Raw genomic sequence first — 18,840 nt, 5'->3', positions numbered from 1 at the left:
TATTTTTCTGTTAAAACGCTGCTCATTTGCATTATGCACGGAAAGTTTTAGATTTCTACATTAATAAATGTGGGTGTAATGATTTTTTTAAATAAACATTTCCTGTTACATACCTACTGAAACAGTTTTTTTAATGATTTGCATCTATTCGCTTGTGGCATCAGTCTGACACAGAGAGTATATCATATTGTTGCAAGTGGCGTGTGATTGGAAACATATCCCAACTGGAGGTTTATATAGATTCGATTGTGGCTCATACAAGTATAGAGGGTACTGAATGAGGGCAAAGGATTGCTCAGTGACACCTTGTTCCAGAAGCCCTAACAGTGGGACGAGTTCATGAGGCTGAGGAGGCCACGGCCGTGGATCTGGGTGCCCTGCTGGACGCCGGGGACGGCGCTGTGGTGACTCTGCTGGCCGGGGACAATACGCAGCTGGTGGCTCACAGGGCTATCTTGGCCGCCAGGAGCGCCGTGTTTGCGGGCATGCTCCGTCGTCTCACCTTAGAGGCCAGCAGCAGCCAGCTCGCACTCTCCGACATAGAGGGCCCTGTGCTGCGCCAGGTGCTGGCACACCTCTACACCCTCCAGCCCCCACAGCTGCCCAGCATGGCGCCACAGCTGTTGGTCGCCGCTGACCAATACGGCTTGTCAGTACTGAAGGTGCAGTGCGAGCAACAGGTGGCCGCACAGCTGTCTGTCGAGACTGCATCAGCCACAGGTGTTCTCGCGATTCGGCACTCCGCTAACATGCTGAAGCAGGCTGCTGTCTCCTTCATAAAGGCCCACTTGCTCAGTGTGATGGCGACGCAGGGCTGGGATGAGGCTGTAGTCAACGACCCACAAACTTTTATGGAGTTGGTTCACCTGATTACAGAGACACCGACAGACACCAGGTAAGCATGAGACAAGCTGCTCATCTATGTTACACAGCTCTAACTGTGCGTACTGACAAGCCTACAACGTCCACCACTAAGTGTAATTAGATGTGCCTGCGTCATAAAATACACTACTATTGATATTGAAACGTCCCCTTAGAAAAATTATACATGACTGTGCTTAAACTGACGCACAATATTTTTTTAGCGCAACGCAATCTGACTTTCAAAAATCCCTACAAAAGAATGGCACTGACTAACATTAACCTATACCTTTCACAAATCACTTACCTCACAAAAATCATCGTTACTCGAACTACTGCAATACAGCGAGCGCCACTACTGCCAGCTAAATAAAAGATTCAAACTACTGAAGGCACTAACTACTGATAGGCATAGTTAGCAAATGAAAGATTTTGATAGAGAACAAACAATGTATTTACCCCAATAGTGTTCAAAAGTCATAATGTATATATCAGTTCATGACATCCAGTATTACAAATTTCAAAACTCCGCCATCTCTCTCCCCACATCCACGACTGCTGGCGGCTCACCTCCAACTGCGCAACGCTACGCGCTTTTAACATCCAGCTGCCCAACAGTACAATGGCAGACATCAATGCAAACTAGCCACAGACTGCACACAGCACAGCTAGTGATTTTCATACAGAGCGCTACGTGGCGTTACCAATATAAAAACCTAAACAGCCTACTTACAATATCCAGTTTCTTGTATACGCTATGTGATGAAAAGTATCTATACACCTGGCTGAAAATGACAAACAAGTTCGTGGCGCCCTCTATCGGTAATGCAGGAATTCAATATGGTGTTGGCCCATCCTCAGCCTTCATAACAGCTGCTGGAAGGTTTCTTTGGGCCCATTTTTCACGGAGTTCACGGCGTTCCAAAACATCCCAAAGGTGTTCTATAGCATTCAGGCCAGGACTCTGTGCAAGCCAGTCGATTACAAAGACGTTATTCTCGTCTATCCAGTCTGACACAACTCGTGTATTGTGAGCAGGTGCTCGATCGCGTTGAAAGATACAATCGCCATCCCTGAATTGCCCTTCAACAGTGGCAAAGGTTCTTAAAACATGAATATGGGAGTGTGGTGTGATATTGCAACGCAAAAGAACAAGGGGTGCAAGAACCCTCCACGAAAAACACGACGACACCGTAACACCACCGCCTCCGAATTCTACTGTTGGCGCGACACACACTGGCAGATGACGTTCACTGGGCATTCACCACAGCCTCACCCTGCCATCGGGTCGCCACATTGTGTGCCGTGATTCGTCACACCACACAACGTTTTCTCCACCGTTCAATGGTCCAACGTTTATGCTCCTTACACTAAGCGCGGCGTGGTTCGGCATTAACCAGCGTGATGTGTGGCTTATGAGTAGCTGCTCGACCATGAAATACAAGTTTTCAAACCTCCCACATAACTGTCATAGTACTTGCAATGGATCCTGATGCAGTTTGGAATAACTGTGTGATGGTCTGGATAGATGTCTGCCTATTACACATTACCATCGTCTTCAACTGTCAGCAGTCTCTGTCTGTCAAGAGACGAGGTTGGCCTGAACATTTTGTGCTGTATATGTCCCTTCACGTTTCCACTTCACTATCGCATCGTAAATAGAGGACCTAGTTATGTTTAGGAGTGTGGAAATCTCTGGTACAGACGTATGACACAAGTGACACCCAATCACCTGACCATATTCGAAGTCCGTGAGTTCCGCATAGTACCCCATTCTACTATCTCACGATGTCTAATGACTACTGAGGTCGCTTATATAGAGTATTTGGCAGCACAGTGCACCTGATATGAAAAACTCATGGTTTTGGAGGGTGTCTGGGTACTTTTGATCACATCGTGTAAGTAATGTATTTACAGCTGCAAGTAGGATGAGACCCCATCTGTACAGTTCTCTGACGACATATTAGAATTTGTGTTGCAGTGGAGCTCGAGCTTAGGCTTGCCACTTTATGGGACAGCTTGCCTCAACCACTTCGGCTATCCAAGCACGCTTCCAGACCTCCAAACTTCACCATGTGTCCACATCCTGCATTTGCACAAATGATTTGATTCTCACTCAGAAAGAGACTTACTTATTATTGTCATGGTCTTTCCTAGACATGTAAAAATTTTCCAGTGTCTTTATTTGTTATAGAATATCCTCCACAAGTGCATGCATATCTGAGGGAACACACACTGCTATGACCGACAGCTGTATGAAATACAAGAAATGCATTCGCAACTGCTAATACAATGACACGCCAAGTATACAATATAGAGTGAATCACTGGAAACTTGCAAATGATGTAAAAATAGAAAGCACAATTGAAGTGCGGTTTCACAAAATTGATTAATAGTGAGGGACTCGTGTTATTCACTTATCAATAGATTGTAATAATACATAGAATGGGTTTTCTTGGTGAAAACATTCCATTCCGTAAAAGGAACAATGCCAGTGATACTAATCAACAAAAAGTAAGGTAAATTAGAATGTCGATGCTGTTTGGTGCAGGATTCTATGTGACTCAATTACGACGTATCGTATTTTGAAAAGTCCCCACGCCAAAACTTGTACCTGTGGTCATCATCATCATCATTGGGTTGCCTGCCTTGCAGCAGGTTTTAACTGCCTAGCCCTCCATGCTTCTCTGTCTGCTGCGTTTCTCTTCATTCTTTGGTACCCACCTTGTGGCCTGCAGACATCATTCGGCATCTGAAACCTTCTTCTGCCCTTCCTTGTCTTTCCCAGAAGGAAACTTTCAGTTGTCTCAACTAGAAGGCAATCTCTTCTTAGATTGTGGCCTATCCAGTTTAATTGCCTGTCCTCCATCGCTAGCAACATCCTTCGTTCTTCTCCAACTCTCCTCAGTATATCTGAGTAATTCCTAACTTTATCAGTCCACCTGATCTTCGTTCCACGCCATATCCACATTTCACAAGCTTTAATTCTCTTCTCATTCTGCTTTATCAAAGTCCACGTTTCTGCTCCATACAAGGCCACGCTCCATATTAAGCACTTAACCAATCGCTTCCTTAATTCCTTGTTTAAACAACTAGTTAAGAGTCTTCTCTGCTTTTGAAATGCCTCTTCCGCCCAAGCCATTCTCACTTTGATATCTTGTTGTCAGTCTGTATCTTCTTTAATCCAAGTTCTCAAATACTTGAATGCTCTTACCTGTTCTATGATTTCTGACTCCAAATTAATTTTTACTTTTATTTTCTTTAGGCTTATGGCAATGCTTTTGGTTTTCTTTTTATTAATTGTCATACCATATACTACAAAGACTTCATTCAGGTCATTTAGCACTTGAGTCAGTTTCTCTTGATTTTTTGCGAGGATCGCCATGTCATCTGCAAATCTTATACATTCAATATTTTGTCGACCTATCCTGACGCCTCTTGTCAGCTTTCCAGTACTTCCTTCTGACAGATCTTAAATAAGATCGGCGAGAGACAAGAGCCCTGTCTAACAACTCTCCCAACCCTGTTGTCTTCAGACATCTCATTACCTATTCGTACCCGAGCTTTCTGATCCAGGTACAGATTTGCCATCAGTCTTCTCACATTCCACTTTACTCCCTTCTTTTTCTAAAGACCTAACAGCTTATCGAACTGCACTCTATCAAATGAGCCGGCCGCGGTGGTCTAGCGGTTTTGGCGCTGCAGTCCGGAACCGCGGGACTGCTACGGTCGCAGGTTCGAATCCTGCCTCGGGCATGGGTGTGTGTGATGTCCTTAGGTTGGTTAGGTTTAAGTAGTTCTAAGTTCTAGGGGACTTACGACCTAAGATGTTGAGTCCCATAGTGCTCAGAGCCATTTGAACCATCTATCAAATGTCTTTTCAAGGTTTATGAAGACAGCATACACTTCTATGCTCTTTTCTATGTATCTTTCGCCGATGGTTCTTAGAACCCCAATGGCATCTCGTGTTCACCTTTCCCCTTACGAAACCATAGTGTTCTTCACCAAGTGTTTCTTGCAGTGTTCCATATAGCCTCCTATTTAGAATCCGAAGAAGTAATTTTGCTACCTTCGGTATGAGGCTGATTGTCCCGTGGTCTTTACACTTTTTAGGATAATTAGTCTTTGGAATTGGGACTATTATACTTACGAGAAAGTCTTCTGCCCATTCACATTTGTCGTAGATGTAGTTGCAGAGAGAGGTCAACTCATTTTTGCCTGTTTCTTTTAAACTCTTTAAGATTTCCGCCGGAACGTCATCTACACCGCATGCTGTGTTGTTTTCAAGTTCTCCCAGTGGCTTATTTGGCTCTGAACCTACGATAAAATCTCCTTTTAATTTCATTTACTCATTCTTCCTTCTCAATCTGCAGATCAGAGTGTCTGTGGTAGCACACAATAAAGAAAAGCAGAAGTGCATACAAGAATTATGTGGATTCTGGCCAGCAACGAGGCAGTTGACCATCACAGGATGGGTTCAAAAGCAGCACCAGCAACGGCAAAACACAGTTCCGGTCTGGTTTCAATGACCTTTCCATACATGCTAGCATTTCAGCGGAGATGTCCAAGAAGGCTCTAGTAATACGTCGCTGTAGTCTGTATGTCCCTGTAGAAAGAGACTTTCTGCTTTCCACATAGAAAAATGTCTACAGGCGTAGAATCTTGGGAATGGGACAGCCAAGGTACAGGTCCTCAGCATCCAATCCGGCTTTTTGGAAATAATTCGTGAAGATATACTGCAGTACTTAGTGCGCTATTGGTTGAACAGCCATCATGTTGGTACCATAGGATCCTCCTAGTCTGCAGAGGAATAGCAGAGCATCCATGGATGATGGCAGCTGTGATACTTGTTCGCGTTCAGATTTGCGTATATTAAAAACGGACCTGTGAACCGGCAGTTCACTATCCCACTGTATTTTGACGCCCATTGGCCGATGACGCTCCATCTGACGAAGCCGACAGCGATTGTCAACAGACCAACAGGGCATGTGTCGATGATTTACTTAACACGTTTATTAACTGTGGCTTCATCACTGAACAAGATACATGATACACCTGGAGTATTCTATCTTAATGCCCATGTATAGAAGTTAACACGTTTGTCATAATCGTTTCCATGCAGTTCTTGATGGAGAGAGAGAGATGTGACAGTGGTGGAATATATGTCAGGGGACAATATTACGACAATTGCCTGATTCCGTGCCACGTCCTCATGCGATTACAGGGCAGTTAACGTGCGGATCAACTACAACAGCAAGAAGCACTTTAATTTGCCCCTCTTCTGTCGTCACTTGTTTTTTTCTGTTACTCTGTCTGGGTATTACATTATCTCTTTCACGTGAATGGCCTTAGTGATTGATAAATAATTGGTAAGACGCAAATTAAATTCCTTTAGAATAGGCCATGAAGGCCCAACGGTACCGACCGGCCGCCGTGTCATCTTCATCCCACAGGCGTTACTGGATGCGGTTATGGTGAGGTATGTGGTCAGCACACCACTCTCCCAGCCGTACTTCAGTTTCCGAGACAGGAGGCACTACTTCTCAATCAAGTAGCTCCTCAGTTTGCCTCACAAGGGCTGAGTGCATTCCACTTGCCAACAGCATTCGGCAGACCGGATGGTCACCCATCCAAGTGCTAGCCCAGCCAGATAGCATTTAACTTCGGTGATCTGACCAGAACCGGTGTTACCACTGCCTTGGGTTAATTGGTGAGATGGCTGATGTCTGTTGGGATCTCTCTCCACATACACTGTACGAGAGAGAAATGCATTCTTCCCAAACTCTACATACATAATACAGACGCCAGCTTTTACGACCTACTGCTTGGATTCTCAGACACTACCTCAATAGAAAGTCGAAATGCACTCAAGGTACACACTAGCACTCTATAAGCAAACATTACAACATTGTACCTAGCAACGAAGCAGGTTCAATACCACAAATAAATGGCAGTGTCGAAACTTTTCAGAATATTGTATCTCGAAAACGACTCGCACTATAATCCTGCAACAAACACCACTGACATTTGATTTGTCCTACTTTTAATTTGTTAATGTCAATAGGAGTTGTTCTCTTTAGAAAAGTGTAATTTTTCACTAATAATATACTTCCTAGTTACTAATACAATCTTATGTTTGGCTAAAAATACGAGCTCGCAGTTCCAATCCACTGTATAAGAGCAGCACATGAATAGCACTTCCAATATACGCCATTTTTTTCTGTCGAAGTTTTAGGAGATTCACCCTGTATATTTGCGCCATAGTAAAACTTCTTCCAGACGAGACACGAATCCGGAACCTGGAAGTATGCTCGAACAGCAGAAGTTGTTAAGGCGACTGCTCGCATAAAGTGGGATATCCACGTTGGGGTCCCAGTCTGGCACAAATTTTCATACGTCACCAATAAATTATAGAGCAAAAAAATGGTTCAAATGGCTCTGAGCACTATGGGACTTAACATCTGAGGTCATGAGTCCCCTAGAACTTAGAACAACTCAAACATAACTAACCTAAGGACATCACACACATCCATGCCCGAGGCAGGATTCGAACCTGCGACCGTAGTGGTCGCGCGGTTCCAGACTGATGCGCCTAGAACCGCTCGGCCACAAGGGCCGGCAAATTATAGAGCACATTTCGTCTGTTCCTTCAGACATGAATCCTTGTCTGAAGGACATTCTATAGAAGGTTTTTAAACACAGGCACTGTAGGTAGTATTTACATACCCAGGCAAAGGCCGCGACAACAGTAAGTGAGTTTCTTCCTGTGTGAGTGTTACAGTGACTGTTCTACAGCAAGACATGGAAACTCACGGTGATGTGTCGAACTTTGGGTCGGTCATTGAAGCACGCTCGCATAGACGAAGTGGTTGCGGCGACCACTCGTGTTCAGTGGGAAATTCTGATTCCAGTCCAGGTCTGATATCAAGTTTCATACGTCAACAGTTAACTGTACAGTTGGAGTGACGTATTCGCCATTGTGAATAAGTTTCCTGTATTTTACACAGCTGTAGATCACAGCAGCATCTGTTTTTGCAGACATGCATGCATGTCTGAAGGACATTGCATAGTAGGCTCTTATTTCTCTTCCTCGTGATGACTGGGTGTTGTGTGATGTCCTTCGGTTGGTTAGGTTTAAGTAGTTCTAAGTTCTAGGGGACTGATGACCAGAGATGTTAAGTCCCATAGTGCTCAGAGCCATTTGAACCATTTGAGTAGGCTCTTAAACACAGACACTGAAATTAGTAATAGCATTTTCTGATGGCTCACGAGGCTTTCGTTAAATTCTCATAAGAGTTTCATCAAATCACCGTACTAAACTGAGTATGCCAGCAGGTAAGTTAGCCTCCAAAAATTCTGCAATAGCCAAGACGTTCATAGCTTTGTGAATGATTTTGGTCTTATTTGTAGTCGTCATTTGCATTAAATTGCATGTGTACAACAAGCTGTTATTTACGTTAGCTCATCAAGAGGTTGAAGAAAGACGAACATTAGCTCTGACCGCTGCAGGTGCCATTCTAGTGACAGACACAATGATGGGCTGCTCAGATCACAGACAGACACAGTGACATGTGCTGTTGGCAGCTAGGGCAAGCACGCTCTGTTCTTTGTCCTGTACATGCTACCCTAAAACTCTTTATTCAAAGTGACCTTATAAAGCAAGTGTCGATCAAACATGTGCCCCAGTCTCCTCCAAGGTCACGGAACGGGGGCCTACCGTGACCGGTTCAAATTGTCTCGCGTCGCGATGGCATCGGCCTCTGAGTTAGGCATAGCTTCCACTGTGTGGGGTGTTGGTGTTTGATTACACCGCTTAGTATCCTGTGAGGCTTTCGACTGAAATTCTCTTTGCCTCTACGCGTTATTCAGCAAATTTGCGTTACTTTTCTGGCCGCATTCCGCTGTCTGTTGGTTATTTGGTTGTCTGGTATTGTTTTGCGTTTGCCAACGATCGGCTGACTGTTTCCGGAGGCTTGTGTCTGTACATACTGTACAGGCTGGCCGTGCGCTACTCGCCCTTTGTAGTTGTTTTTGCTAAGGTTTTGCCCATTTCTCTTATATGCGCCTTTACATTTACGACTTTCTCCATTGCCCTTGTGATTATCGTTACCATTATCCATAAATCTCTGTGACGCTATCGGCTTATTAAAAGGCTTGGGTTGTACTTGTCTCTCTTCGTTTATCAAATCTATTGAGTCCAGTATAGATAGAAAGAATTCAATTTCCGGGATGTTAATGAGTTTTTCCCTAACGTGGGCAGGAAGACGGCTCTTTAAAATTTTCAGCGTCAGACAGCGGGTTCGTCCAGACCTGGTTTTATTCAAATATTTTTCAAAATAGCCTCGTAAGCTTCTATACTTGCTACTGAACGGAGCTGGGTTGAATACTTCATGTCTGGGCCTCTCTTGTACGGCCTCAGACCAATACTTATCCAGAAATGCCGTCTCATTCCCTTCATAATATTGGCAACGTTCCGATATGTCCGTAGCTCACAGCAGAACGTCACTCTGTGTGTATCCAACAACAAATCTAATTTTCTGGGCTCCGGTCCAGGTACGAGGTAAAACATGTCGAAATGCTCTGATAAAGACCACAGGGTCTGTTCTTTTCCATTCAGAAGCAAATATCGGGAATGTCGATCCGTAAGTAATCATTCTTCTTCAAGTAATGTTGCCGGCCGGCGTGGTCGAGCGGTTCTAGGCGCTTCAGTCTGAAACCGCGCGACCGCTACGGTTGCAGGTTCGAATCCTGCCTCGGGCATGGATGTGTGTGATGTCCTTAGGTTAGTTAGGTTTAAGTAGTTCTAAGTTATAGGGGACTGATGACCTCAGAAATTAAGTCCCATAATGCTCAGAGCCAATTTTTTTTTTTTTTTTTTTTTTTTTTTTTTTTTTTTTTTTTTGTTTGCAAGTAATGTTGACAAACAGGCCGCGCTGTCAGTGACAGTCGTGTTTATGTTCGCTTGTGGCGTATCCATGGCAACTACGCCTGCTCGACAGGTTCAACTGCCGGCAAGTTGCAAGTTGCATTGTGCAACCTTCGCTATTTCCCTTCTAAGGGCTAATCCTGAATTGTTGGTAACCAGTGAAGGCATCTAAGAGCATAGCTTTGTTTTCTGTCATATGCTGTTTTGAAATGTCCGTAGTTTTAGCAACACTGCCTCGCAACCTTTCCTCTGCTTCGTGTAAGACCAGTCTGTTTTAGCAAGAAGTTCGCTATCCTTGTCTTTTAGAGCTCTAAAGAGCTCTACAGTATTTACATAAGGGCCACGCGGGGTAGCCGTGCGGTCCAAAGCGTCTTGTCACGGTCCGCGCGGCTCCCCCCGTCAGTGGTTCGAATCTTCCCTCGGGCATCGGTGAGTGTGCTGTCCGTAGCGTAAGTAAGTTAAGTGTGTAAGCTTACGGAGCGATGACCTAAGCAGTTGGGTCCCATAAGATCTTACCACAAGTTTACAGTACCTACATAGATTTTGCACTCTGACACTACCTTTCCAGCAAAGGTGCTGCCCTTCTCCAGCATCCCAGCTTCAGCTTTTTCAGTTATTTCCTTTACATCTACACATAGTATACCTCTCTGTTTTTAGCAAATTCTGACTCTAAAATGCTCTACTCTTAGACTCAAGTTTTGTATTTCTGTAGTTAGATTTTTGCTTACGTCTTGCAGCTCGCTGACTACGTTCGTGACATTTTTTACCGACGCATCCACATGGGATTGCGTGTCCTGAACTTGACAAAATGCTTTACTGAGGTTTTTCAACTCACCTGCAAGTTGTTCCCGATTACAAATCGCGGATCTTACCTTTTCCGTTAACATATTTATATTGCGGGACATGTCGGTAATTATTTATTGTTTTAGTTGTTTACCGTGCTCTGTGAACTTACCGGATAATTCGTCAGATAATTCAGTGCGTACATTTTTGCCCACTTCTCTGAACTGTTGACTAACACTATTCTTGAATTCGTTAAACGCCTGGTTTTGCTGTGCAAACTGTTGTGTTAGTTGCATTAGCTGTGTCAGAGTGTGTGTCTCACTGGTATTTGCATTGCTTTTGTGAACTGTTTCCTGTGCTTGTGTCCGCGACGTTGTGAGCAGATAATCAAAGGAATTTTCGCTGTTGTGCACTTCAGATTCACTATCTGAGAAAATGTTTCCCGGTGAGACCTGAGAAATTGGCTCATAGAGCGTCATAAGAGCGGCATCATTAGTTATATTACCAGTATGACAATTTTTTAATAATGGGACGCCAACCTCGTCGTTTTGGTAGTTATTGGCCAGTTCACGAGTTGGTGCGTGACCTTCAACTGTTACCAAGCTCGGATTTCCGCCATCTTGGCATATTGTATTTTGTAATGAATTTTCAACAATGGCCATTTCCTTTGACTCCATTCTGAATAAAATTATAAAAGGAAAAGAATTTTAAACATGAAACTTTGTTTGAATCGCTATCCTTCAATTAAATCTTGACTTTATACATATCTTCGTCTTTTCTATAGAAATCCACTTTCCGTAAAGGATATTAATTGGAAGGAACAAGGATTATCTACTGCGAGAGAGACGGCGCCAAGCAGGGCCATATAAGCATACAGCGTAGCAACTTCCTACTTTAACCGCTGAAATTCGCATTCCCAGTATATCTCGTTCGTAGGCAGAAATTCATTTTAATTTGCTCCTTCAAGTTGTTAATAGTTTCAACCTCACGGACATGTAAACCTCCAACAAAGGCCTCATTAGTTTTTTTTTTTTTTTTTTTTTTTTTTGTTACAATCATATTGGCTTACACTTACTAGGATCACGTTAACAACTTCAGTTCCTCTCCTTCCTTTGGTGTTGTATCCTATTTTTTCAGGATTCCCTCATTTTATCCCCATGAAGTCTCTTCTTTTCTTCTGTCCATGTTGTTCATGATTTTTTATTTCTTCTGCTTTGAAAGCCTTCCGAATTTTGTATTTTGTTTTTAAAATGGTTTCTTTCTGCTATTTCTGATTCTTTTAAGTTGTTTCTTTCAAGATCTTTTCTTACTTCTGTAATCCATGCTATTGTCGATTTCTTCTTCCAGAAATATAGCAGTATTTGGTTTGTTGGTCTATTTCCATCCATTCGGTGGAGATGTCCAAAAAAGGTTAATCTTCGTTTGGCCATTACTGCAGATATTTTCTCTATATTTTTGGAGATCTCCTCATTACTTCATATTTTCTAACCATCTGCGGTTTTCATTGCACCCATTATTTTTCTAATAATCCTTCTTTCCAGTACCTCTAGTTTGTCCATCTTGTAGTTCATCGTTAGTCATTCAGATCCATATAAACATTCAGGTTGTACCACTGTGGTGCAGTGTTTTAGTTTTGTTTTTCCACCTATTCATTTCTTGTTGTAAATATATTTGGTCAAACCATATGCCCTTTCCATTTTGTTAATTCTTACATCTATTCCAGATTTTTCTAGTCCAATCTGTTGTATAGTTTCTCCAAGATATTTAAATTTATTTACTCTCTCTATTTTACCTATTTGTGTTTCTATGTATTTTGGTGCATTTTTTATATTTGTCATGAATTTTGTTTTTTCAGCTGAAATGGATCATTTACCTAAAAAAATTTTTTTCTTCAAGAATTGAAAGGTCTGTTCACATTCCTCTCGCCGGCGTCGTGTCACGGTTGCCATTGAATAGTGGCGGGGGGACTAGAAATGTGATATATAAATTGAAATCTTAATAAATATTTGCTGTTTAAATAATTAAAAAGAAAATTTTGAGAGAATGATTGAAAAAAAAAATAAAAGGCACACATATCCTGTGTGAACTTTAACTGGCTCTAATAGAAACGGACCTCCAATATTCAGTACATGTATTGAGCATTCAACATTCGTAAATTTACATACATCCTTTTCTTGTTACCGCTATTGTGCATGAATATTTGTATGACAAAACTGGTTCGGATCGAACCTCCTCTGCTGAAGCGAATTCTTGTTGTTATCTTCGATCCTCTTGATGCAGAATTCCCAGCGCAGCACTGTAAAGCCACAACGACCTCTGACTGTGTTCCCTGTATGCTTCAATTTATCTGTCAGACAGCGAATTATTAATTATGGTACAGTGACTCGTAACAGCACACTTGTTTCAATCCGTGTCTTCGCTCTTCTTGGGATTCACAGAATGAATAGCGTTCAGTTTTGAATTGGAATGTCGACACCTTTTATTTCACAGATAAGAGAGACATCAGTATCTACCAACCTATATCACTACTGATATCATTTTCCAAAATTTTTGAGAATGAGATGTATTCTAAAAGAGTATTACATCTTGGCAACAATAATGTCCTCAGGAAATCACAATTTGGGTTTCAGAACGGTTGCTTCACTGAGAATGCTGTTTACATGTTCACACACCAGATATTACAAGCATTACATAACAAAATAGTACCGGTAGGTATTTTCTGTGACCTATCCAAAGCATTTGATTCTGCAAATCATAGTATACTTCTTGATAAATTGAAGTTTTTTGGGATTGATGGTATAGCCAACCAATGGATCATGTCATATCTGATCAAAAGAATGCAAAAATTTGTACTTATTAGTAATTCAACAAACAGAATCCAGGGACATAATTCTGACAGGGGAGAAATCACGTATGGGTTTCGCCTAGGTTCAATCTTACGTCCACTAGCGTTTCTCACATATATAAATGATCTACAGTCTAATGTACAACAAGCAGAACTAGATCTTTTTTCAGGTGACACCAGTATGGTAATCACTCCCAGTATACATGCAGAAATTGAAAACATGGTGAACAAAGTTCTCAAAAGTATCATTGACTGGTTTTCTGCGAATGGTCCCACCCTGAATTTCACAAAGACACATATTATTCAGTTCTGTACCTCCAGGGGTACTGCACCAGTGATAAGTGTAACATGTTGTGATGAAATAATTCACATAGTGGGAAATTAAAAAATCTTTGGTGTCCATATTGATGAGAATTTAAATTGGAAAAAACACAAATTTCGGAACTCATAAGACAATTTAGTTTAGCCACATTTTAACTTAGTCGTAGTAAATTTTGAAGAGATAGAAATCAGTAAGTTTACATATTTTGCTTATTTACATTCAGTAATGTCATACCGAATAATGATCTGAGGTAACTCATCATTAAGAAAGAAGGTCGTCATTGGCCAGAAACATGCTGTAAGAACAATATGTGGTGCGTACCCATGATCACCTTGTAGACATCTGTTCGAAGAGTAGGGTATCCTGACCACTGCTTAACACTATATTTACTCCCTCATGAAGTTTGTTGTAAATAATCCACTACAGTTCAAAAGCGACGATAAGGTATGTAATTACAATACTAGCAGAAAAATGACATTTATTAATCAACATTAAGGTTGTCTTTAGCACAGAAGAGGGTGTACAAAGCTGCAAAAAAATTTTGGCAGCTTACCCACTGATATAAAACGTCTAACAGATGGCAAGGTGAAATGTGAAAATAAACTGAAAAAGTCTCTCCTTGACAACTCCTATTCTGTAGAAGATTTTCTATGTTTGTAATGTGTAAAAGATGGTGGGATAACTCAATCTGTATATATTACTTACATTTTGAAGAAAAAATAAGTGTATGGTGATGTTTAGAGTACAAGTAGAAGTACAAATTAATTTGCAATATGAATGCACCAATAATATTAGGAACCAACATGCCTCATACTAACGACATTGCACAACATCGTATCACTGGTATAATTTCCCCTTTGTAATTTGTATCCCATTTCTTCGTGTTCTAGGTTTATTTTCGTATCATTCTTACACACAACAGAGACGAAACAACCGAAAAAGATTTTTAGCACACATCTCTCCAGATTCTTCCTCCAACAGTCGGATTCGTGACTGCTAAGGGGAGGATGTGAAAAATTTTAGAAAATTGATTTTTCAAAGATATGCCTATTTTGTACCGCATATCTTCCTGAATAGTACGATGTATAAAAAATATAAATTTTAGTGATTATAGGCCAAACCCCTTTGCACAGCTTCAATCCTACACAAAGTCACCAGGGTAATAAATACAGAACAAAGGGTGCTGCAACAAATGTGACACCAGTGGCTCAGGACTTTAACGGAAGCCACCAAACCTATATCAGGGACCTTGCAAATGAAAACTTATTGAAGAAATGTGTTCATGGTGGTACCCAAAAACCAAATGAAAGATTTAACCAATGTGTACGGGAAATATTGCCAAAAACCATTTTTCTTGGACAAAATGCAGTTGCTATTTGTGTTTATGATGCGGTTTCATGTTTTAATGATTGTGTGCAAAGCAGGAAATATGTTTTAGAGAAAATGGGAATAAAGACCGGAGTGAACTGCATCAAAGCTTTGTATGCGATAGAGAGTGTGTAGTGAAAGCAGATAAATTATTTTTGGCGGTGATAAAGTCAGGAATGTGAAAAGAATGAAAACCGACCAAGAAAATGCAAAAGAACTTGCTTATGGTGCTGGACAGTTCTAAAGGAATGACACATACAAGCAGAAACTTTAATGCCCATTTTCCGCAAAACAGACATTTCTTAACTTAGGTGCATGTAACATTCATAATAAGTATCCTATTACTTTAAAACTTGGTATGCTCATTAAACACAAACTCCTTAATGCAAATCTCTAGAATTTTGCAAGTCGATTAAAAACTGTGCTAAAAATTTAGGTAATATAACTATAAAACTTGAGTTTTCTCTAAAGATGAAGTTAACAATGCTACAGCACATTCATTTTCTCATAAATTAAATACATTCTAGAGTTTCATGTACCTGTAAGCATGGTTTGCATGCCGTGCATGATTCATCGAAGGATCTCTCTTACTTATGAAGAAAGGTGTACCTATAGCGACAACTGCAGCCGATAGGAAGAGGAAAAATTACGAAATTTCACATGTAACAAAAATTATTTCTTTATGTTTTTGCAGTTCCACTGCTATGAGTGTGAATACTGAATCCTTCCTGGACATTCTGACGAAGTTTTATGATTTTATTTGTAAAAGTACAGACTGTGGAAACTAAAACGTTCTCTGGTGTCTCTCCTGCTCCAAGTCGGCCGGTTTGACATTCTACCCCCCATAACACACGAGCTAGGAACACCATCCCATAACGACAGCACTACATTAATTGCATTGGAGGGATACTGTCATTCAAATTTCTTTGTGATTTATATTGTTATGTATTGAAACTATGTTGACTAATAGTTGTCATAAGCATAATTGTTGAGCTTAGTATGAACCTTACATTTGTGCTTTGTTTTGCACGAAATACTGTGTAGTATGCTAGCCTACAAGTATGAGAAAATTAGGAGATGCAATATGTGAAGTGATTAGCTGAACGCCTTAGTTGTCCCACTACTGTCTTTGGTAGTGTGTGTTCCATTATCTGTGTGGGAACAGTACCTCAGCAGTACTGTCTGTGGTAATCTGACCACTGGCTTCGATTTGAAAACCCTTCTCGAAGCAGTGTTCCTTCTGTGCAGCACGTGAAGCTCTGGAGAGAGCAGGACCGGCCCCTCCTCGCAGCCGCACAGTGGCCCCAGCGACGACGGCCGGAGCCCAGCCACAGCTGCGCCCCCCACCACTCCCCAGGCCACTCCACAGCCTGATGACGCTACCGTCTCTCACCTGCGGTGAGTTCTGTCACAATAACAGCTTTACGCGTTGGGTAGTTAGCCCAGTGTTAAAGTGAAGAAATCGAATGTTGCTATTTTATGTTTTTGACGAAGCAGATCTTATAGTTCTGGTATTAATTTATTTCTTTTATAAATTATGATGTTTGACGAGGCAAGGATCTACAGCTCTGCATCGTGACGTATTTTCAATTCCTAACACAACTGACCCACTTAATGCAGTTACTTGTGTAAGATACTTCCCCAAAGATAGCGAGTGGTGAGTTAGAGGCAATTTCTGTTTTCAGCGATGATTTGCTATATTATGAATTAATTCTGCAGAGACCGGATCTTGTTCGTTTCTTCTGACTTTCAACCATGTTCAGTATTATTCAGTATTGGGCTGCCTCACCAAATAACCAGGAATCTCTGAAACTCCCACTGTCACTTGCATTTCCGCGATTACCCTCCCAACACTCTAATGAGATATTCTCTCAAGGGTCTGTGGGAACCCCACCACTGGGGGAGGAGAATCAGTTGAGATCCATATCTTACCCTACTACGAGAGATGTATGTGAGAACCTCTAGTGGCAGTTTTTGGAAATCATTCGTGACAACATCAGCCTCTACTAAACTGTCGGTATCTTGCTGATTAACGCAGGCATGTTGGATTAATAGAAACCAGGTCAATTGTAATGCGTGCGGATCGTTGAGTGGAGATGGACACAGCAGCCATATCTCGTCACCTGTAATACCCTCTGTGTCTCAGGGAGTTTTACTGCTGACATTGCAAAAGTTTTTCTTTTTATTCACTGCAGACCAGCTTCAGCGTAAATTCGTCATCACGTCACTTTTCTTCTTTGAAATATTTGATCTATAGTGGTAGCCACAGATATTTGACTGTCGCTTCGTGAAATAATGATAATCTGATAGTGAACTGATATTGTTGCAAAATGCATTTCAGTGGCTAGCTGAATTCTACAGGCCCAAGAGTGGCAATTCAGAGTATTCAACATGCTTTTACAATTAATCAGAGTAGAATCCAACAAGTTATTGGACAATAGAGGAGTACGTACCTATTCAAGGGGAAATAAGGAAGGTTACCCAGTATTTTAACGTTGACATGGGATAAGTAATGTTTCAGGTTACTTAAGAAAACATCTCTCCCAGTTATTCAAGGATATCGGGCTTTAATTACCTTTTATGGTCGGCCACAGATGTACAATGTCATTAGATTTAATGTCTGTGCCAAATTGAGCAAGATACAGAGAAGGTATGGTGAAATTATATAAATAAGACAGCCTGACGAGTATATACCTAATTTCTCGTACTCAAATAGCATCAACCATTCAACATAAGAAGGCAACCGACGATAAGGAAGTGTAGCAGGAAAGACTAAAGATAGAGAGCACAGGGAAGAATATTTTGTGGATAATCCAGAAACTCATTATGCAGCATAATGAATAACGCTGAATACAATTTCAGGGATAGTCTTTAAATTACGTTGCACATACTGGGCACGAAATTAGTACAATCTCAGTAGAAAAGCGGCAGAAAACAAAGTAGAAAATAAATTATTGTGGTTGAATTAGAAACAAGACATGGAAAAGGAAGAATGTTTCAGCATAAAAAGACTGACATAAAAAGTTAAGAAAGCTGGCTAAAAATCGAGAGGGAAACAACAGCATGCGGAAATAAAAGATAAAGAGCAGGAAATGAAACATATTAACAAAATATTTGATAATGGAGTGAAAATTTTGTTGACAGAGAGTTAAGAAAACCAGGCTGGGGAACAGATCGAGTGTAACATGGTACTGATGTGAATAACAATATACAGGGCGAAGACAGTGAAGGCTTCCTTTTTTCTTGGGCATCAGACAGTTGTGGTGACTAATAAAAGGTCCTACATAAAAAAATACAGCCTTTCGAAGACTAAAACCGACAACTACTTTAAACAAAAATAGTTTACAATCATAAATACACTGATAGAAAAGAATCACAAAACCAAAAACTTGTCAATACAGAGTAGTGAAACATCAAGGATACATTTACCTGGGTAACATATTTAACTGATTAACACTGCAAGATCGCAGGTCAATGTAGGTGTGAGATAAGCCACTGGAAACGTGAAATGGTCATGCGCTGTGATAAGGTCGAATTAAAACATGCAGACATGCATGAATTGTGTTGCTCAAGTATTGGACGAGAGTTTGTGGAATGGAGTTCGATGTCAGAGGCACTTGGTTGGTCAGTACAGGGACCGTAATGCTGTTTGTGAATGATGCTGGAGTTACTGTATGATGATGTCCCATATCTGCTCGTCTGGGAACGGACCTGATGATTGAGCATGCCAGGAGA

General features: G+C 41.3%; 1 protein-coding gene across 2 annotated transcripts in view; it reads left to right on the top strand.

Annotated features, from left to right (window-relative positions):
- The window catches only part of LOC124553842 (poly [ADP-ribose] polymerase tankyrase-1-like), a 62,770-nt gene that overhangs the window by 38,105 nt on the left and 5,825 nt on the right, over positions 1–18,840 (top strand). For both annotated transcript variants that reach the window (XM_047127831.1, XM_047127832.1), the window contains exon 3: positions 316–895. In XM_047127831.1, the coding sequence (XP_046983787.1) occupies positions 316–895 (580 nt within the window). The remainder of the gene's footprint in view (positions 1–315; positions 896–18,840) is intronic.

Source organism: Schistocerca americana, chromosome 11, assembly GCF_021461395.2.
Source record: "Schistocerca americana isolate TAMUIC-IGC-003095 chromosome 11, iqSchAmer2.1, whole genome shotgun sequence".
Taxonomy (NCBI): Eukaryota; Metazoa; Arthropoda; class Insecta; order Orthoptera; family Acrididae; genus Schistocerca; species Schistocerca americana.
This window is presented reverse-complemented; position numbering and strand designations above follow the sequence as displayed.